We start from the raw sequence: 19,963 nt of genomic DNA on the forward strand, positions 1-19,963 counted from the left end.
CCCAAAAAAATAAAAATGTGCTTAGTATCATACAATAGTTACACAAAACATATTTAATTTTATTTTAAAAACCACACACAACTAATGTAGACCCAAGGACGCTAGCAATGATTATCTAAATTAACCTTGCAATGATAACCATTTTAAAACGATAAAATTCATACAGTTTGGAAGTTTCTCGTAGAATCTGAAATTGCTTTCTCTGAAAAATAATGTGAATTTAAGAAAAAAAAAATTGATGTTTAACCTGATAATGCGTAAAAAAAAACCGACGCCAATTTTCCCTCATCCAACAACTATGTTCTCTTTATGAAAGTCAATTGCAAGATATGGTATTGAGAAGGACGTGGGGTATGATAAGAAAAGATAATCAGATAACTTGATTTGTTTTGTTCCTTAGCTCACCAAAATAACCTGTGTGTTTCCGATTAAATTGCTCTAAAATGTAATTGAAATTGGGCGTTAGCTCACCTGTTAGACGTTTAATATGGAATCAGACAAGAAAGAAGTCAGATTAACACCAATGATTGTTTCTTTTAAGTTAGAATTGTCCCGCAGTTATTTTTAATTATATTTTGGCGTCTTGTATGATTTGATTTCGATTTCAGGTCATATTCCAAATTTGGTGCAATTTTGATGAAAATCTTTTATTCAAAATATGCATCGATTGTAATTATCTATATGCTTGCATATTTGAATTCCAGCTACTTTGTAACCCGAATACATCAGCAAAGTATTTAATTGTCATAAAAATGCATGTCTGGTTTAAATTTTGAAAACTATGTAAATTGAAAGAAATGAATAGAAATGAAGTTAACATGAAATTAGGATTTCATTTCATTTGTTTTCTTTTTCAGAACTAGTGTCGTACTTATTCCTGTGTTATTGAATATAATTGAATTCAATAATCTTATTTTTAAAATAACAGCTTCAAAATATCTCAGAGAAAAATGTAACAGGCGATCAAACTACGCACATGCCTGCATGCCTCTTCTCTTATCAACATGTGACCTCTTGTTAAATTTAAACATCATACACCAAAAGCATCATTATAATCATGGGAGTTACAATGATACTTACGATTTTTATTTTGTGTTTTTTTTCACATAACTATGCTCTACTCTTTCACGGAGACAACATTCCAGGACACTCTACAACCAATGGGCCGATAGGAAAAGAAACCACGCTTTCTCTCTTGATGCAAGAGATTTTGGATTTAAAAGCCCAAGATAAAAGTCAAGAGCAAGAAATCCAAACGTTGAAAAACCAAACATTGTCAAAGGACAATGTAACTGCTAGTACTGTGAATAAGCTCGCGTCTGAATACATGGACATGAAAAATGCATTTGGATTAATGAAACAAAAAATTGATCAAAACAATAGTCAGACAGAACTACAAACCCTCAAATCAAGGCTGGACACTATTGCGCAATCCATTCGATACTTGACCTTGTCTCTACAAAGTCACGAGATTCATGATGAGGAGACAAACATGACAATTTATCGCGAATTCGAACATATCGTCATGATCAGTTATAAGTTGATGAATGAAATTCAAAAAGTGCACAATTATACTGTCAAAGGACAATGTAACTGCTAGTACTGTGAATAAGCTCGCGTCTGAATACATGGACATGAAAAATGCATTTGGATTAATGAAACAAAAAATTGATCAAAACAATAGTCAGACAGAACTACAAACCCTCAAATCAAGGCTGGACACTATTGCGCAATCCATTCGATACTTGACCTTGTCTCTACAAAGTCAAGAGATTCATGATGAGGAGACAAACATGACAATTTATCGCGAATTCGAACATATCGTCATGATCAGTTATAAGTTGATGAATGAAATTCAAAAAGTGCACAATTATACTGTAAGCGAATCTAAGGACATTCACGACCTTTTGACAGTACAGCAGGGAAGAATCCTCACACTGAGATCAGAGCTAGCATCATTAAAACATTTAAACTCAAAGCTGATGAATGAAAATCAAAAATTGCACGAGGAGATCCTGAATTTAACAAATATCGAGTCTTCAGACATCCAGCGACTCGAAACAATACAGCAAACAACATTCACATCATTGGGGTCAGAAATAGCAACACAGAAAACTAAACTGAGAAATTTGAACAACAATCTTCTTCTTCATTTCGATTATAGTAAGTATCATATTATTGCTGGACTGTTTGTTTAAATGATCAACTTTTAAAGTGACGTCTTTTTCAATCATTGATTTAAAAAATTGAATTTTTATGGAAGTACGTTATTTCTTATGTCAATATAGTACATTTTCGATCGTAAAGTCTAACAACTTATAATAGTTAATGATGCTTCAAGCAATTGCTAAGCTTAAAGAGAAACCTATCAAAATAAATTGAATATGCGTGATGAATTAAATATCTTGAATAGCATAACCAAGCACGAACAATCAAACTGAAGAGTGCTTAACTGATATTTATGTAATGATAATGATCAAGCTCCATATTTCACGTACAAGAACCAGCATCCTCACATGAATGAACTAAACTAGTATAAACATGGCATTGTGTTGTTTTTATTCTTTACATTTTTGTACAATTGCTCTACGAAGTTATTTTCTCTCTCTCTCTCTCTCTCTCTCTCTCTCTCTCTCTCTCTCTCTCTCTCTCTCTCTCTCTCTCTCTCTCTCTGTTATTATCTAACAATTTATAACGGAGGTTATCATTTAAAAGAAATTACTGAAAATACAGTCTAAGGACTTTGATATAATTGCATAATCAAAATTTAGGAATCCGGTTGGTTGGTGGGAGTTCAAACTCTGACAGAGTGGAAATTCTTTATTTTGGACAATGGGGAACAGTTTGTGATGACAATTTTGATAACAATGCTGCTGAAGTTGTTTGCCGAATGCTGAGAAAGAGCACGTGAGTATATGTAGAAAATTATGACTTTTGATTAATGTTCCTGTTCCTTATCATCGAAAAAACATAAAAAACAATTTCTTCATACGTTCCATTTAAATACAGCTTTAAGTTTCCAACATAATACATAGTAACTATGTCGAATAATTAATTCATACACATGGTACGCATATACCGTTAGCAAATTTCACAGATGAATCGTAATAAAAGCAAATCTTGCTACATGCAGTCGAGATTCCTGCTTGTGTTTATTTTGGTTCTGTGCAGTGCATGTCATGTTTATTCAAATCACAAACTTTTATTTTCTTTCTCTTTTCTTACAAAATGAAAGAACGAATGTTGTAATATATGGCAATGCACATTTTGGAAGTGGAACTGGTCCTATATATTTTGACGAATTAGTGTGCAGTGGATATGAATCTGACTGGTTCAGTTGTCAGCATCCTCCACTTGGGGTTCATAATTGCGACCATGATGAAGATGCTGGAGTACAGTGTGGTAAGAACAATTCAAAGTATTTTAAAATCTGCGGAAAAATGTTCTTATAAATTGTTTTTAAAAATCATTACTACGAAATAAACAAACAATTTTGTACTGTTTTTGAATTAGACTTTATGACATTTTTTGCCCTAAGTTCATAAATAGAATATTCAATACAGCAAAGTTATCTGTTTTAGGTTGACTGGACAACCACTGTTGAAAGAGAAATATAGAAAGAGAACTTAAAAGATACCAAAGTTAAAAAAAATTGTTATTGAAATTATTAGATAATGCCATTTTTGTAATAAATGTATAACAAGTGGCCGTTTATTCCAAGTGCTTTTGTTATCAACTCGTTTGTAAACGTTTTTGAAATTTGTAATGTTAGAGTTTTTGATCAATAAAATAGGTACACTTTTCATTCTTTTTTATTATATACAAGTGTGCACATTTAAAATACTAGAAAAACAAAAATGAAATAATGACAGAATAGCGCAAGAAAGTAAAACAAAAAGTATGTTTTACCGAAGGTATGTTTAAAGATATGAGAAAGGTTTTACCTAAAAGTTGTCTACCTATTCGGTTGTCAAAGTTCATAGAAGCTGAGTTGAAATAAAGTTTACAGTTTTCGCTGGGCACCATACATTATGACTGAACAAAAAAAAGCCGATTGACTTGTTGTTCAAAGACAACAGATAAAGAAATGCAATTTTTTGGTTCGAGGATCTTTCCGAAATTTTTTTATATAAAATCCCGGCTTTACCGAAAAAGTACGAGAAACTGCCCAGTATCATGCAATCGTGTGGCGCGTTTTAGACAAAGTATGCCTAATTCCAGCCAAAAACCAAAGTACTGCACCTACTGAAAGACGAGGTCTTGAAAGTTGGAATAAATAATTGTCCACATGTCCTTCGCATATGCTTCAAAACGTTATGAGTTGGAGTTGGGTGTTTCAATTTATGCTAAAATTCAACTTTCATTCTGATGTTTTGTCTGAATTTTTTCAGCAAGGACAGTTCTTCAAATTTCTAGAAATTAGGCACAATGGTATGTTGGTTAAAACTGGGTGGGGGGGGGGGGGCTAAGGAAACAACAAACCTAGCGGGAAGATGAAAACGTTTATATTTATTTATATTATCATGATAATAAAATATTAACATTCTGATATACGGAAAATAAGAACCCAAAGTAGGTATCCATTTTACAAAATTTATGAAAAAAACAGCAGTATTCCGCGTGGTCTGGAGTCGGTGGTGCTAACGCTTTTAGCGACGATCTCCAACTCAAATTTTCTTTTACCAAAGTTATCATTTGTTTATAGATAACAAACACAAAGCGCTTAAAAGGCTAGCCACGTTCGCGATTTTGATTTTTTTTAGACCGGCTCATCTGTCATGGACGGTTTTCTGCCCACGATTCACGCAAAATGGATATTTAAAAAAAAATAGATGTGATTTTTACAAATTGTCATGCGTGTCCTCTTTCAATTTGACTTTTTTCGAAAAGCTACATGTCTACAGCCTCTAGTTAAAAAAAAAAATACAAATTTAGAAAAGAAACACCAAGTTTCAAATATATATATATATATATATATATATATATATATATATATATATATATATATATATATATATATATATATATATGTTAATTAGAGCGGTGACCGCTTACTGCTAGGAGAGTGGGTTCCATAGGTCGAGAGTTCAAGCCCCGGCCGGGGCGGAGGTGGAGCTCCAATATAGTGAAATTCCCTGTACTGTATGTATATCTATATCATTAAATTTGGGCAGGTATATGTCAATTTGAGAGTTATTACATTGTTTGTGCTTATTATTTATGTATATATCTATGCAATGTGTATCGTTCCGATCCTTTCAAATTGTCGTTTAACTGAAAACCACCTGTATCTCAAGCTGCCGTGTAGTGCGCGGCCAGCGCTCTGGGGTATGTTCGTCATCGAAAGCAAGATTTTTGTCCTGCCTAGATGGCCGAGTGGTTAGAGCAGTGGCAGCTCACTGCTAGGAGAGTGGGCTCAATAGGTCGAGAGTTCAAGCCCCGGTCGGGGCGGAGGTGGACCTCCATTATAGTCAATTTCCATGATGTATCCACCTTTCCAAATGTATAATATGTATTACTTTTGCTTTATTAAAGTAAAAACTAAATGTAGTGTAATTATAATTAGAAGAGTGAATATACGAGAAGGTAAATTCAGAATTACTGTTTTTGTAATTTGAATTTATAGGTATATAATTCCATTCTATGCATAGAGATGACCAACATTCATATTGCAGGTAGACTAACAGCTTTCTAGACAAAAAAAATGAAGAAATCATCCATGTAAAAGAGCTGTAAAAATGTTAAGCTCGCATGAAGTTCGGTTGTATTCAGGTGAAATTATTATGTTTTAAAAAAAATACAAAATGCAGAATACGTTTTAAATTTTACTGTGGCTGTAGAAATGCAACGGCTTGATGTACGTCTCAGCCTTCAACTTCTCTAATATTTCATGAACTCGTCCTTTAACAAAATGGACAAGAACTGTGTGCATTTAGTCACTTAACTCATTTTACAAATTGCTGCAACGAATAACCATTCTCCCACCAGATATCGTGCTTTGGTAAGAGAATGCTTATAAACCCAAGGAAGAAATATTTAAAGCAATTATAAAGGTATTTTATTTAATTGAGAATTTGGATCATATATAGAGAACGTACAATGATTTAAAAGACGTGTTTTTAAAACTTATATGTACTAAATTACTTGATAACTTTATGCACTCTTTTCATTAGCGTATATTCAATTGATGTGTTCTAAGGCCCCAGCGGACACGGGTCACGAGACCCCGTCTAAAAATAATCTAAATCCAAATGATCTAAATTCAAATTGCAAGAATAAACATTAATTTTATTTTAAGCAATACAATTTATACATTCTGAACGTCAAATGTAAAATTTTCAGAAAATAATGTGAGTGTACGAAAAACAGAAAAATAGTAAATATTGATATCCATCCGAATAATGCGTTAATAAAAGACGCAATATTCTCTAAATCAACCTCTTTGTTCTTTTTATGTACGTCAAGTACTAGACATAACAAGATTCGATATAAAGACGGAGAAAGAATACGATAAGAAATGATAAGCAGATAGTTTAATTTGTTTTGTTCTTTAGGTGATTAAAATAACCTGCTTGATTCTGATAAAATGACTTTAAAATCCAATAGAAATAGATCGTTAGCTCGCCTGTAAACCGCAGACAGGGAAGAGGTTTGAAGAGGTTGAGGTGAATTATTCCTTTTGATTTAGAATTTCCCTACAGATTTTTTTTTTCATATTAAGGCGTCTAGTTTTGATTTGATTTTGATTTGAGGTCTACTTCAAACTAGGTGCAATAACAATGCAATTTTATCAGATTTGAACAAACTTTAATTTAAAATAGCATCGATTGGGATAGGTTAAAATGCTTGACAAATATTTTGTCATTCCAGCAATCATATATTGTCTAGAAGGTATTTATTTTCAATAAAATTACAACCCTTGTTTGAATGTCGAAATCTCTGTAAATATAAGAAATGAAATTTACATAAAACAAAATTTTAGTTTGCTCTTCTTTAGAACTAGTATCGTCCGTATTCGTATGCCATTGAGTATCATTAAATTCAACAAATCTTTTTCCTGAAACGATCAGCCATAAAATATCTCAGGAAAAAAATGAAAGAGGCGAACAAACTAGGCATATGACTGCATGCTTCTTTTCTTATTAGCATTTTACCTCTGGTTAAATTTAATATCTTAAGCCGAAAATCTTATTAGCATCATGGCAGTTCCAATGACACTAACGTTGGCCATTTTGTGTTTTATTGCACACAGTACCGCCTTTCTTTTCCACGGGGACCACAATCCAGGACAAGCCACGACCATTGGACCACTAGGTAAAGATGGTACGCTCTCCCTTCTGGTTAACGATTTTTTGGATCTGAAAGCCCGAGTCATAAGCCAAGAGCACGAAATCCAAATCTTAAAGAACCAAAGAGCGTCTGAGGATAATGTTACTGCTGGTACTGTAAATAAGCTTATGTCAGAATATGTAGATATTAAAGCTGCATTTGGACTTATAAAACAAGAGTTTGACCGGAACAACAACCAAACAGGACTTCAAGCTCTCAAAGCGAGACAAGACAATATGGCGCAATCTATCCGATATTTAACACTATCTCTGGAAGGTCACGAAATGCATGATGAGGAGACAAATAGGACAACTTATCACGAAATTGGACAGCTAAATTCCAAATTGGTAAACGAAAACCACGTTTTGAATGAGGAGATTCTAAATTTAACAAACCGTGTGTCTGCAGAGTTCAACGCTCTTTTAACAGCACATGAGGCAAAACTCGCCACTTTAGGATCAGAAATAGCCAAACAGAAAACGAAATTAAACAATTTGAACAACACGCTTCTTATGTTTCATATTGGGGACCATAGTGAGTATAACGGCTTGGGGTAATAAATGTCTTTTTATATTTGATTACGAACTTAGATTTAAGAAAAATCTGATCTGAATGTCTAATCAGTAATATTTTTATTCTCGTAAATCTCTGCATTGATTTTAGAAATTCGACTAGCCGGGGGAGATTCAAATTCTGGCAGAGTGGAGGTTCTGTATCTCGGACAGTGGGGGACAGTGTGTGACGATGATTTTGACAGCAATGATGCTAAAGTTGTGTGTCGAATGCTCGGAAAAGCCACGTGAGTATAAATGATTATATTAGACGTCTTTCGATTTTTCAAAATCAATGCTTACAACATTAGAAAATAGGTTAATAATGTAAAATCGACAATTAAAAAAAAATATATTTCAGAAAGATGTTTAATAGATTAAATAGAATAAAAATCAAATTGAGCACTCATGATCATTTAATATTTTTATAGGGATTTGGGTGTAGATGATTGATTTAATACTTTGTTGCACAGTTTATTTAAGATACATTTTTTATTCATGTATCTTGTAAATTTATACTCAGTTGCAATAGTAGTATTTGACGTCAAATGTGACGCTATTGACTTAGAACGTTATTGTCTAAAGATAGCCATGACCAAGACCATTAAGCCCTCTTAACAATATTTATAATTTAACAACATGGATTAACGAAAGAAAAAAAGCTAAAAGAAAGTGTGTTTATATCAAAAAGATTTTACTTTCACCCCTACAACCATATTGTGTTCCTTGAAACAAGATAAACGTATTTCAAGATAAATACTAATCATCTACCCCTGCAATTACTGACCTCGTCTTGTAAATCCGTCTCGTAAATCTGTCTGTAATATATATATATATATATATATATATATATATATATATATATATATATATATATATATATATATATATATATATATTACTAGATAATATCCCCCGCAAGTGCGGGAATTAACTCTTTTTTTCTTACACGTGAAAGGGTATTTAGTGCGTCGAATCTCCTTATTTTGTTCTTTAAGTCAACTTTCACGATTATATCCACCTCTGTCCAAAAACAGAATTTCGCATAAAAAACTGTTTTGAAAAAAAAATCTGGGGAAAGGGTCACCCGCTTTCAACGTTTTATGCGTACATCATCTATCCATCTAGGCAGTTCATGATTTACAAATTAATGTAAAAGGTATACTGCTTTACCAATCTGTCGTGCTATAAAAATATATGAAATCCAAAACGCTATTTTATTATCTCATTTTACTTGCTATTTCGGGCGGGTTTACTGAAAATGAAAGTTGGTTTTTATTGTTTTTTATCAATAACTATTTATCTGATAACATTCAAATATAGCTTTTGGATATCATCTCACACGTGTTGAAATACTAAAGATATAAGCAGTTACTCTGGTGCAGGCGGTTTTATTTATAAGTAGGCCTATAAATGTTTAAGTCATTTAAGAGTTACGTAATAATTGTCATTGTTTATTGTTTTTTGATTGTTTCAAAATTGAAAGAACCAATGCTGTAGCATTTCACTCGGCACATTTTGGACGAGGAGCTGGTCCGATACATTTTGAGGATTTAGAGTGCACTGGATCTGAAATAGACTTGTTTCGCTGTAAGCGTCCGCCAATTGGGGTTCATGATTGTGGCCATAGTGAAGATGCTGGAGTACAATGTGGTATAAGCATTTCAAAGTATCTGTAAATATACGGAATAGTTTTCATTTCAAAATAATTTCAAACGAGTATAAATAGAAAATATATCACTCTCTTTTAATGAAAAATGACAATTCTGTTTTGGTTTTTCTGTACTAAATCTCAGAATTTTACAAAAAATTCCCATTATTACACAATCCATCATTACAGGATGAGACAAAACAGACAAAGAAAGAAAAAACAGAGAGATGCACCTACCGTATAAGATGCTCTATATGAATACATATTGGAATAAAAAATTGATATTGTGTTGTGTGACGTTTGAATGCGAATGCATACGATGTTTAAAATACTAATAAATTAAAATGAATGAGAACTTCTCTTTATTCAACTAGAAGGATATATTTCATTTTGCATAGCAAATAACCAACTGAATGACGTCACAGCTAATAACGATATCGTTTTGTTAAATGCATTCAGAGATCAATATTCATTTTAAGTAGAGTGAATGTACACAAATTAAAGAAACCATCTATGTAACGTTTAGTTGTTGCTGCATCGCATATCTTTGGTTGAAAATTCACGTAAATGTTTTTTATTTTTACTAGGACAGGGGTCTTTTGAGCACTATAATGTTCAAATGGTGACATATGTTGATATTAATGTGGAGTACAGTACGTTATAATAAATAAAATACTTTCACCAGTTTAGACTTTTCAAATTTTTCACAATATTTCACCAAAAAATACGTTTTAAAATTTTTTGGAAAGGTAAAACTTCTACAATTCTCACAGGGATTCGATCTCAGATTCGTAGAGGAACCTCTACACCACTGCACTAAGCTGTTAGGGGACAGCGTTGGGAAAGAAACTATTTATATAAAATTACACTTGATATTATTGTTTATTTCGATAAATAGTACGTCACGACATATGGAAGTCTCCCATTTCACCTTAATACATTATCCTTCTTTCAAAATGGGTAAAACATATAAATCATGAAAAAAAAACCCGAATCAATATAGAAGATTGTGAATGTTTTAATTATACAGGTGAATGTTTTCTATTATTAACACTTTTTTTGTTGTAAATCAAATAGTTCAACCAACGACATTTGTTGACCAATATTACAAGTCCGAGGCTAATTCTTATGGAACCCTCAGACGAGTTTATTTACAAGGTACATGTATGTGGCAACGCACTTTGAAAGAAAATACACACTTTGAAAAAAAAAATTCAAAGTAGGATATATGGAAGGATATAAATACAAGTATGTATACGCGAACTGGAATGATGCCGCCTGAATTGACAAAGAGAAATATCGGCATGCAGGGATTATTGTAACATATGCAAACAATAAGAATACGAACTTCAAGAAGAAATCAGGACAAATCTGTCTCATGCCAATTTTCAAGAGAGGAAATAAATAAAGCTTTTATATTTTTATGTCTTTTTATTGGTTATATTGATATAATGAGGGGTTACAAAACAACACGTGCATTTGTTTTCATAACCATGCCCCCATACTTGAGGGGCCGAAGGTTATGAAATAACACGTGATTTTGTTTTCATAACTGTAACCCCCCCTTAGAATAAGAAGAAAATCAAAGATTCTGCAGCGATTAGCTAGTAAACACTCAAATGAACAGAAAAAATATCCTTTGATTTTTCTGTTTGTAAAAATATGAGACTCGATTGAAAAGTGTATTTGTTTTACATGTACACGAAGTAATTAAATAAACAAAATGCAGACCTTGATTTACATTTTACCTTACAACCTTGTATACTGCACGGTGAATGCCTGAGTAACTATATGCATGTGTATCAGGACGACAGCGCTGAAGAAGGCTAATCTAAATAAAACCCAGAGACAATGAAGTGGTCGCTAGTTACTTAAAAGCGCCACGAATTAAAATCAAATCAAACAGGTGCGCGAAAAGTCAATGCTGGTCCATTGGACAGAGGAAAAGACCAGTGGTTCGTATAAATCTATTGATCTAATAATATAATATAAATCATGATAATATGAATGATAACAATTGATAATATAACAATTTTCTTTTTTCATGAATGTTAAATATTTGAATGGCAATTTTAAAAAGTGAGCGACCGTTATGCCTCAGGGTCCTAAAGAAAATTCCATTTGATTAATTATCACCGCGCAGCAGACGAATTGTTAAAGTTTTATTTCTAATTGAACGCATTTTTATTTACAAATTTATTTATTATTGTCTTTTTTTCTCTCTCCTTCTTAAAATTTAATTTATTGGTTTTTCTTTGAATACACGCTTGATTTTTTTTTTAATATTCCAAATCATTGTTGCATTCACACTGTTTAATACACATCCCTATGTAATTTACCGTCTAATGCAAATTCCACAGAGCGTAAAAAAAAACTCACTGTAATTCATACTTTTAAATTCTCCGAAAAATGAAAACAAATATTTATTACTAAAATAATATTGTATTCTTTTCAATGAACTTAATTTTGCTGCATGTGTATGTTTCGTCCTTTGAGTTTAAATATACATGAAATATGTACACCGACAGAGTTTTTATGAAGTTCTCTCAACTTTTAAACATTTCAAGACATTATTACACATTGCAGTCAATAAATATTTAGTCATTTTCAAGGCTGTTTGTCCATGCAGTTCAAGGCCATCCAAATAAGTAAAATAAATATATACTTTGTAGAAAATGGTTTATTTTATGACACACGATTACATGCGTATTCAAATAAAAAAAAAACATGCGGAAAAAAACGGATGCAAAAAATGCCACCTTGGCACAGGTATGATCATCTGACAGTTTTATACTTCAAGCAATTGCCCGAAACTCTTTTTAAAAGATATGTTTTGTTGACGTAGCACTTGCATACACGTAGGTAAACATCAAGATGGATTCCATTAGCGACCTGTTAGAAGATATCGTGAAGGAATGCGGTGGACTGGGGAAGTTTCAGGCCATTCTATTGGTCATCATGTTCGGGACAAAGGTCACAGTGACATGGAGCATGCTCATGATGACGTTCGGAGGCGCGACGCCCGATTGGTGGTGCAACATGCATAATGTGACGTCATCATCTGGTCAGAACAAGATGTCCAATTTTTCGACTATGCAGTTACTGAAACAATGTGCGCCACCTGCAAACATTTCCGGTTCCTGTGACTCGCGCAGCTATTCCTCAGACATGAATACTCTTGTCAGTGAGGTGAGCTATCAACTTCAATAAAATACATGTAAAGATCATTTTCAATGCAACAGTATGTCGACCATTTTCCGCACAAACAATTCGTATAACTTTTACAATGTGACAACTCAAATTTGCATTTTTAGTGCTCTATCAGCCGTTATATAAGAGTAATATGAATGTATTGATGTATACAAAACTCATGTGTCATATGGCCATGAGCATCAACGCATTTTACAATCATTAGATCATCAAGATAGACAAAGCACAAAGACAAACATTCTTTTTTTTAAATATCAGTGTGTTGGGTTTTTTTTAGCTGAATGTTAATACTTTACTGTTGAGTCTCCTAATTTCTTTGGTGATATGATTATAAATAAACCTGTCAATTAATTTCCCCCACTTATTCGAATATAATTTGAGTTCAAAGGTTTTTGTCGCATCGTTCAGTTAGGAAATAAAAATGTGTGTAAAAAAGAATTTATTAAATAAAATCTATGTCTCCGCAAAAGTTAAACCTAAACCATCAGTAACCCAAAAGTTAACTGAAAATTATGAAAAGATGACAGAATTGCAAACTTAACATATATCATTCAGTCAACTTCAGATGACTAAAGAACACCGTTTTATATTTAAAGTTTCATTGCAAAGGTGCGCCACATTTAAGGTTCTTATTTTTTACAGTTTGAATTAATCTGCGACAAAGACTGGATTGCCTCCACCATCACCACCATACAAATGGCGGGCCTCCTCATCAGCTCCCCAGTCGCCGGACAAATGGCGGATTCCCTGGGCCGGAAGCCCGCTTTCTTCCTCTCTCTTCTGGTCCTGACCGTCTGCAATCTTATCGCAGCCTTCTCCGTTTCCTGGGAGATGTTTGCTGCCTGTCGATTTTTGATCGGGTTCGGATGCGGGATGTATCTCACGACATTCTATTCCTTCATGCAAGAGTTCGTTCCCACAAGGTGGCGCTCTATGACTGCGGCAGTTCCGGGATGGGCCATTTTTGCGGCACTTTATGGTTTGTTTTCATGGTGGCTTCATGACTGGGAATACCTTCACTACGCCACGGCTATCGTCACCGCGCCATTTCTTTTAGGAATATTGTGAGTATTTGTATGAAAATGACAAAAGGAAACAACGTTCGCTAATATTGGTTGAAACTCCTATCTTGTCATTTAAACGATGAAATACAACTGAAAGTGGACCGGTTTTCATATCCCTATTACTTAGTTTTCCACACCTTTCAGTCAGCTGATTGAAGGCGAAGATTCATCTTGAGTGTCAACATAATTTAAAAATCATGATGTATGAAAACTTAAGATAATGAAATAAGAACAGTAACTGTTCCTTTCTTCCTCAGCATTTTGCCGGAGAGTTTCCGATGGTTAGTTTCTAACAACAAGGTGGCGGATGCAGAGAAAGTTATAAAACACATCGCCAAGTTAAACGGCAGAGAGACTCTGATATCTTGTATAGAAAGACTGCACAATATTGTAAAAACTGAAGATCTGACAACAAAAGTAAAAACACACACCCTAATAGACGTATTAAAAAGCAGAGATCTTCTGAAGAAATCGTTTTTCCTTTGGTCTAGCTGGTATGTATTGATTTAGATATTGCCTCAAAAGTTAAAATCTAATTTTTCGAATCCAAATACACATGCATATATTAGATGTATCATGGGGAAAGTATTAAGAGGCCTACAATTAATAGATATGATTCACAATTTTTAGTGCAATCCCCCACTTTTTGCATAGAACACTTAGTCTGTGATCATCATATAGGTGACTCGCATCCCTTATGTTAATCTGAAAATGTAACTGGGAGGTAACTAAAATGTGACTCAATGGCATTCAGTCACATTTCCATACATTTCAGTTACCTTTTAGTTGACTGAATAGCAGTGTTTTAACTATTGCCAACGACAGAGCTTGGTCATTAGGGAGGCGGGATGGTCAAAATAATTTTAAGATATGGTTTGTTTAGCTATAAACTATGATTTCGTGAAAAACAATCTAATTTTTTTTTATACAATTTGGGTATTTTGTTTGTGAAAAGTTGATTGAATATCAGCTTTTTAACTTGTAACAAAGACAGTGCTTGGTCACTAGGGAGTTTGGATGGCCAGCAAATTAACCATCAGAACTAACTAAATTTTTAAGATATATATTGTTTAGCTATAAACTATGATTTTGTGAACAAAATTATCACATTTTTTTTTTTTTTAGAATTTCTTTAGAATTTGTGTATTTTTCTATTTTTAAATGCAGTTCTCTTTTTCTAAAGGTGATCAATACAATCTAAAAATGGTCATGAACATCTGTCCCTCTTAAAAAGAAAAATGTTTTCTGTAGTAGTTCACGCCTTGGGTACTATCTTTTCTAGCGGGTTATGTAAATCATTTCTGCAGCATTTAATGCCTTCATAATCCAAATGAAACACCAACAAAAACCATATCACTCTAGGAGAGGATATACATAGGCTTTGCCTGTTTTCCAATCCTTTCGAACTCATTCAACAAAAGTTGCTTAACAAATAAATTCTAATATTTACATTTAACGATAAAATATTTCTAAATCACTCCATCAATAATACATGAAACAAAGATAAAAATACGCAAATTACTGTTTTTATCGATTAGCACGCTACATACACATGTTCTATGTAAGCCCTTGCTAGTGCGTGGAATTCATCGTTCAAGAAATTATTCACGCAAAAAAAAAAAAACGTACAAAAACGTCATAACGAACGTTATTAACATTGTTTATAATAGCTACTTAAAAAAAAACATTTGATAGTTATTTGGATGTAGTATTTAAGGCCTAGGTTTTCGGAATGGAAATAATCATACTAGAAGAGAATCGAGCATAATTGAAGTATTATTTTGTAAACAGGCGTTATAAATTCGATTTACTTGTTTAAAGAATTAAATCGCTTTATTAGAGATGCCATTCTTTTTGGGGGCTTTGAAATGAGCAATGTGAACAGGATATACCCCAGAAGCATAATATATAACGTTATCAACTTTAATGTTGTAACTAATTAGCATGTAAACAGACTCCATATCATAACACAATCTCATAAAAAAAACATTTGCTTCACAAAAACATATGTAGGAAAATACAAATGTAACAACGTTAATAGATGTATCAAAGATCCATATATATGAAATGCATCAATATGTTTTAAAAACTTATATATAATAATTATGTTAAAAGATATTAAAAAAAAGGTGGAACAGTACAATTATGTACTACGATAAGTTCATTCCGAATTTTTCTTACTATTTAAATAGATGCGTGGAGTTTTATATGTGGACTAGTTAATAAACAATTTTTACAAACTTTTAATTAAGAAAATATCATGATTAACACTTACGCTGTGCAGGGACAAACTCCACCATGATAAAGCTTGCCAATAAAGAGACATAAAACATATGAAGCACGCTCGGAAGCACATGGGCGAGACCGATCATTAACTAGAGTTCAACCACGGTAGTAAGGAAAACTTGTGGTGCGCATGCCTGTGTTAGAACGCACATTGTTCGATGTCTGGTTTAAAAAATGAAAAAAATGTAAATTTCTACTCATAATTTTATTGTTCATGAAAAAAGAAGGTAAATACCTGGTAAACACATTGAATCATATGTGTGTGCCCTAAAATTCAACACATTGCATGTTGTGCTGATTAAAATAAGCAAAATTAGGAGGTTTCGCTTTCCACCGCAATTTCTAAACTACCTGATTATAGACAGACCAGAGTCTCTCCGTATCGGACAATGGTTCAATTTTAGTCATACTAAAGTGAGTTCAATCTCATTTTAGTCGAACTACGGCGACCGTATTTAATGATCGAACTCGCTCCATGCTGATGCTATCGCAAAACGTTTGTACAACGTTCCTATATCAAAAAGAATAAATACAAAAACCGGACAAATTTGAAAATCATTCCGGAGACGGAACAGTTTCACAAACATCTCTTGTTGTTCCATTTCTCAATTACATCGTCTGAATCTTATTAAGTGATTAATTTACAGCCATGCCTAATAAAAATATGAAGATAAATGGAAATTTCAAGGAAGAGACTTTTGATGGGATTACTGCATTCCCCCTACTTTGGGTTAGCGTTTTGACAATTTACGAGAATACTGTAGCGGCGTAGGTCAAAATTTGAGCAAGATACTACACTTGTGGAGACAAGCACCAAATTTTGCATGACGGTTCCTTGAACATAACTTGATTAAAAAATATCGTTGGCCATTCAAGTTTTGGCCCTTTTAAAGATGGCCGCCTCTTATTTCAAAATGGCGTCTTTTTTCATAATGTTTTCATGATACTTAAAATATTTCTGGGCAATACTTTTCTTTTCTGTGAAATTATGAAAAAGAGTTTGTTGTATGATATAATTTGAGGTTCATTCCAAATATGAACATTCTGCGCATGCGTTTAAAATATGCTGTAGTTTAGTTTTGAATGTACATGTACATGATCGAATCGTCTGAGCAGTTGCAGCTGTAAAGAGCAATGCAAAATAATTCGGACTTGAAACATTTGCAATTCCCAGAACAACTAATATTACCTGAACATTTCAGTAGTTTTGTTACATGAAGCCGCAATTGGTGGTAAGGATTTCCCTCATGAAAACGAAAAACCGCAATCTTTATCCCAACTGGAAGATGGGATAGTGTGGTTTGTCACATACATAGTCACTGACCCAGTGTATGTTCAGCTTGCAATACAGACCTCTTAATTTTCTCTACAAGAGCAGCTCTTGAGGAATCGAGGGATGCCATTGTATGGTCGCTGCTTACGAGCAAAGACGAGCAAAGGCGGATGTCATTTACTTTATTGGCAGTGCTGGACCGAACGTAGATGATGACTAGAAGTTCTTCTAGTTTATTGATTATATGTTCTGTCACACTATCACAAGGAAAACTTAAGGATCTGAAAACCTCTGTCACGTTTTCAAACACATTCAGCATGCCATGCTTGACAGTCATTTTACCTGTCTCAACAAATGCGGAATCGGTATCACAATCCGTGAATGCATGAAAGAATGACAATGCATTTGATCGTGGACCCAGTGATCTAACAATGTCATGAATTGGTATCCATCGCAAATCCTTGCCCTTTCAAAATGTTACCCATAACTCATCAACTTTTAAATCACCAAAAACAACCACACCAATAACAACAACAATCTGTATCCGAGCTTACTGTGATGATTGAATTGATACTACCCAATGCAGCATTTTTTTGCATTAGCATTGTTTTGCATTTTTTTCATTGTTACAACTATAGTAGTTTCTGTTGTAATAGTTGCAGATACGATTTGGTCTGTTTAAATCCAAATTGTCTTGTTTTGTTCTCGTTAAACCGAAGAAAAGTGGTCAAAGAGTTTGGCGGTCTAGTGTTTCTAGTAATTTCCTTTTAGATCTTAAGCCTTGCTTTCTTCTTCTTTCACCCTTATGCTTATGACTATCATCTTTGTAAACATCGAACATATCTACTCTCCAATGACCTTGCGCAAGAGAAGTGATGTGCGTTAGGATACTGTCATTGACATAGTTATCCAAGTTATCCAAGGGTTGACATTGTTTGGTTGTTTTGAGTGAAGCAACTGTCGGTACACTGTTTGGCAATACTTGACTAGCTTAAAAAATAGGGCATCGACTGAGATTTCACACCAGTATTCAAAAAACATTATTGAAAAGCAATGGGGGGAATTTCTGATTTTCATTTTCCGAAAATTCTTGTAAATCAAATTGCTTACTCTGACAGGAAATAAGAGTTTAGAAAACAGGCTACAGTCATCTTCTACATTTGCCAACTATGACTTTGAAGAATCAGCTTTTTGTTTGGAAACTTTTTCATTAGAAAAACTGAATCACTGAAGTTTTCAAGCATAGCCATTGCACAAGTACATGAGCAGAACAATGAAATTGTAAAATGCGATGAGGCGATATTGCTAACTGAGAACGAATCTAGAAGGAAGGTAGACTTAAAACTCTTTTCGAGGAAAATTGAACTATTGGGTTTTAGCAGACAAAATCGTATCTGCAACTATTACGATAGAAACTACAATAGTTGTTACAAAGTAAAAAATGTTGTCAGTAACAGAGCTATAGATACAGACTTTGTCTCACCTTGTAGAGAGGACACCAATGTAATCCTTTCATATTTTTTCAAATTTTTAAATCTTCAAAATAAGTCTGTAGCTTCGTAGTTCGACAGCTGTTCTGAGTGATTAAAAAGGCATTCACATGTTTTTGTATGCATACTTTTCAGACAAAATGACATGAAGGACTTCATATTTATTGCTTTTACATCTTTTGGCAACCGTTTTGGCCAGTTTCGGACAGAAACAAGCCAGTTCAAGAAATGTTTATATTCTATATTCAAATGTAAAAGACTGCCGCACATCCCCCTTAAAAGTTAGTGAGTTATGGGTGACATTTAGAAAGGGCAAGGAATTGCAATGAATACCAATTCATGATATTGTTAAATCACTGGGTGCAAGATCAAAAGCACTGTTATTCTTTCATGCATTTACGGATTGTAATACAGAGTATGCATTTGTTGGGACAGGTAAAATAAGGGCAAAGCAGGCTGAAATGTGTTGAGAACGTTACAGAGGTATTTAGATTCTAAGGATTTCCTTATGATAGTGTGACAGAACGTATGATCAATTTGTAGACATCATGTACGTTCGGTCCTGCACTGCCAATAAAGTAAAAGACACGCGCCTTGACCTCTTTGCTCGTAAGCAGCGACCATGTTATGGCATCCCTCGATTCCTCAATAGCTGCTCTTGCAGAGCATATTAAGAGATCTGTATTGCAAGCTGAACAGTACATTAAGTCAGTCACTATGCAAATGACAAACCTCACCATTCCTACCAGATGGGGTTGGGATAAAGATTGCGGTTTTGGGATTTCCCATTAGACATCCTTACCACTAATTGCAGCTTCATGTCAAGAACTACTGAATTATGTAATATTAGTTGTTCTGGGAATTGCAAATGTTTCAAGTCCGAATTATTTTGCATTGCTCTTTACAGCTGCAACTGCTCAGACGATTAGATAATGTTCATTCAAAAATGAACTGCAGCATGTTTTAAAACGCATGCGCAGAGTGTTCATATTTGGAATGAACCCCAAATTACATCATGCAACAAATTCTTATTCATAAATTCACAGATAATAAAAATATTACCCAGAAATATTTAAAATATCATGAAAAAAATATGAAAAAAGACGCCA

The 19,963-nt window shown here is 33.6% G+C and overlaps 3 protein-coding genes across 4 annotated transcripts; all 3 read left to right on the forward strand.

Moving 5' to 3' along the window:
* The first annotated feature begins 1,057 nt into the window (after positions 1 to 1,057).
* On the forward strand, positions 1,058 to 3,706 carry LOC128171659 (deleted in malignant brain tumors 1 protein-like). Its single transcript, XM_052837438.1, has 5 exons — positions 1,058 to 1,517; positions 1,966 to 2,163; positions 2,772 to 2,907; positions 3,236 to 3,402; positions 3,582 to 3,706. The coding sequence occupies exons 1-5, from the start codon at positions 1,058 to 1,060 to the stop codon at positions 3,584 to 3,586; spliced, it is 966 nt and encodes a 321-aa protein (XP_052693398.1). The 3' UTR covers positions 3,587 to 3,706.
* Positions 3,707 to 7,199: 3,493 nt separating this feature from the next.
* LOC128171657 (deleted in malignant brain tumors 1 protein-like) lies at positions 7,200 to 9,886 on the forward strand. Of its 2 annotated transcripts, none has more exons than XR_008242126.1 (4): positions 7,200 to 7,863; positions 7,993 to 8,128; positions 9,408 to 9,533; positions 9,721 to 9,886. XR_008242126.1 is itself a non-coding variant. In XM_052837437.1 (4 exons), the coding sequence occupies exons 1-4, from the start codon at positions 7,200 to 7,202 to the stop codon at positions 9,723 to 9,725; spliced, it is 972 nt and encodes a 323-aa protein (XP_052693397.1). In that variant the 3' UTR covers positions 9,726 to 9,886. The 2 variants fall into 2 exon arrangements, 1 of the variants encoding a protein (XP_052693397.1); XM_052837437.1 differs by having other exon boundaries at positions 9,367 to 9,533.
* A 1,494-nt stretch (positions 9,887 to 11,380) lies between these two features.
* Positions 11,381 to 14,992, forward strand: LOC128174111 (organic cation transporter protein-like). The gene is made up of 5 exons (XM_052839745.1): positions 11,381 to 11,486; positions 12,394 to 12,720; positions 13,384 to 13,805; positions 14,063 to 14,299; positions 14,989 to 14,992. Exons 2-5 carry the CDS (start codon positions 12,406 to 12,408, stop codon positions 14,990 to 14,992), a joined length of 978 nt encoding a protein of 325 aa, XP_052695705.1. The 5' UTR covers positions 11,381 to 11,486; positions 12,394 to 12,405.
* The last annotated feature ends 4,971 nt before the right edge of the window (positions 14,993 to 19,963 follow it).

Source organism: Crassostrea angulata, chromosome 2 (genome assembly GCF_025612915.1).
Source record: "Crassostrea angulata isolate pt1a10 chromosome 2, ASM2561291v2, whole genome shotgun sequence".
Classification (NCBI taxonomy): Eukaryota; Metazoa; Mollusca; class Bivalvia; order Ostreida; family Ostreidae; genus Magallana; species Magallana angulata.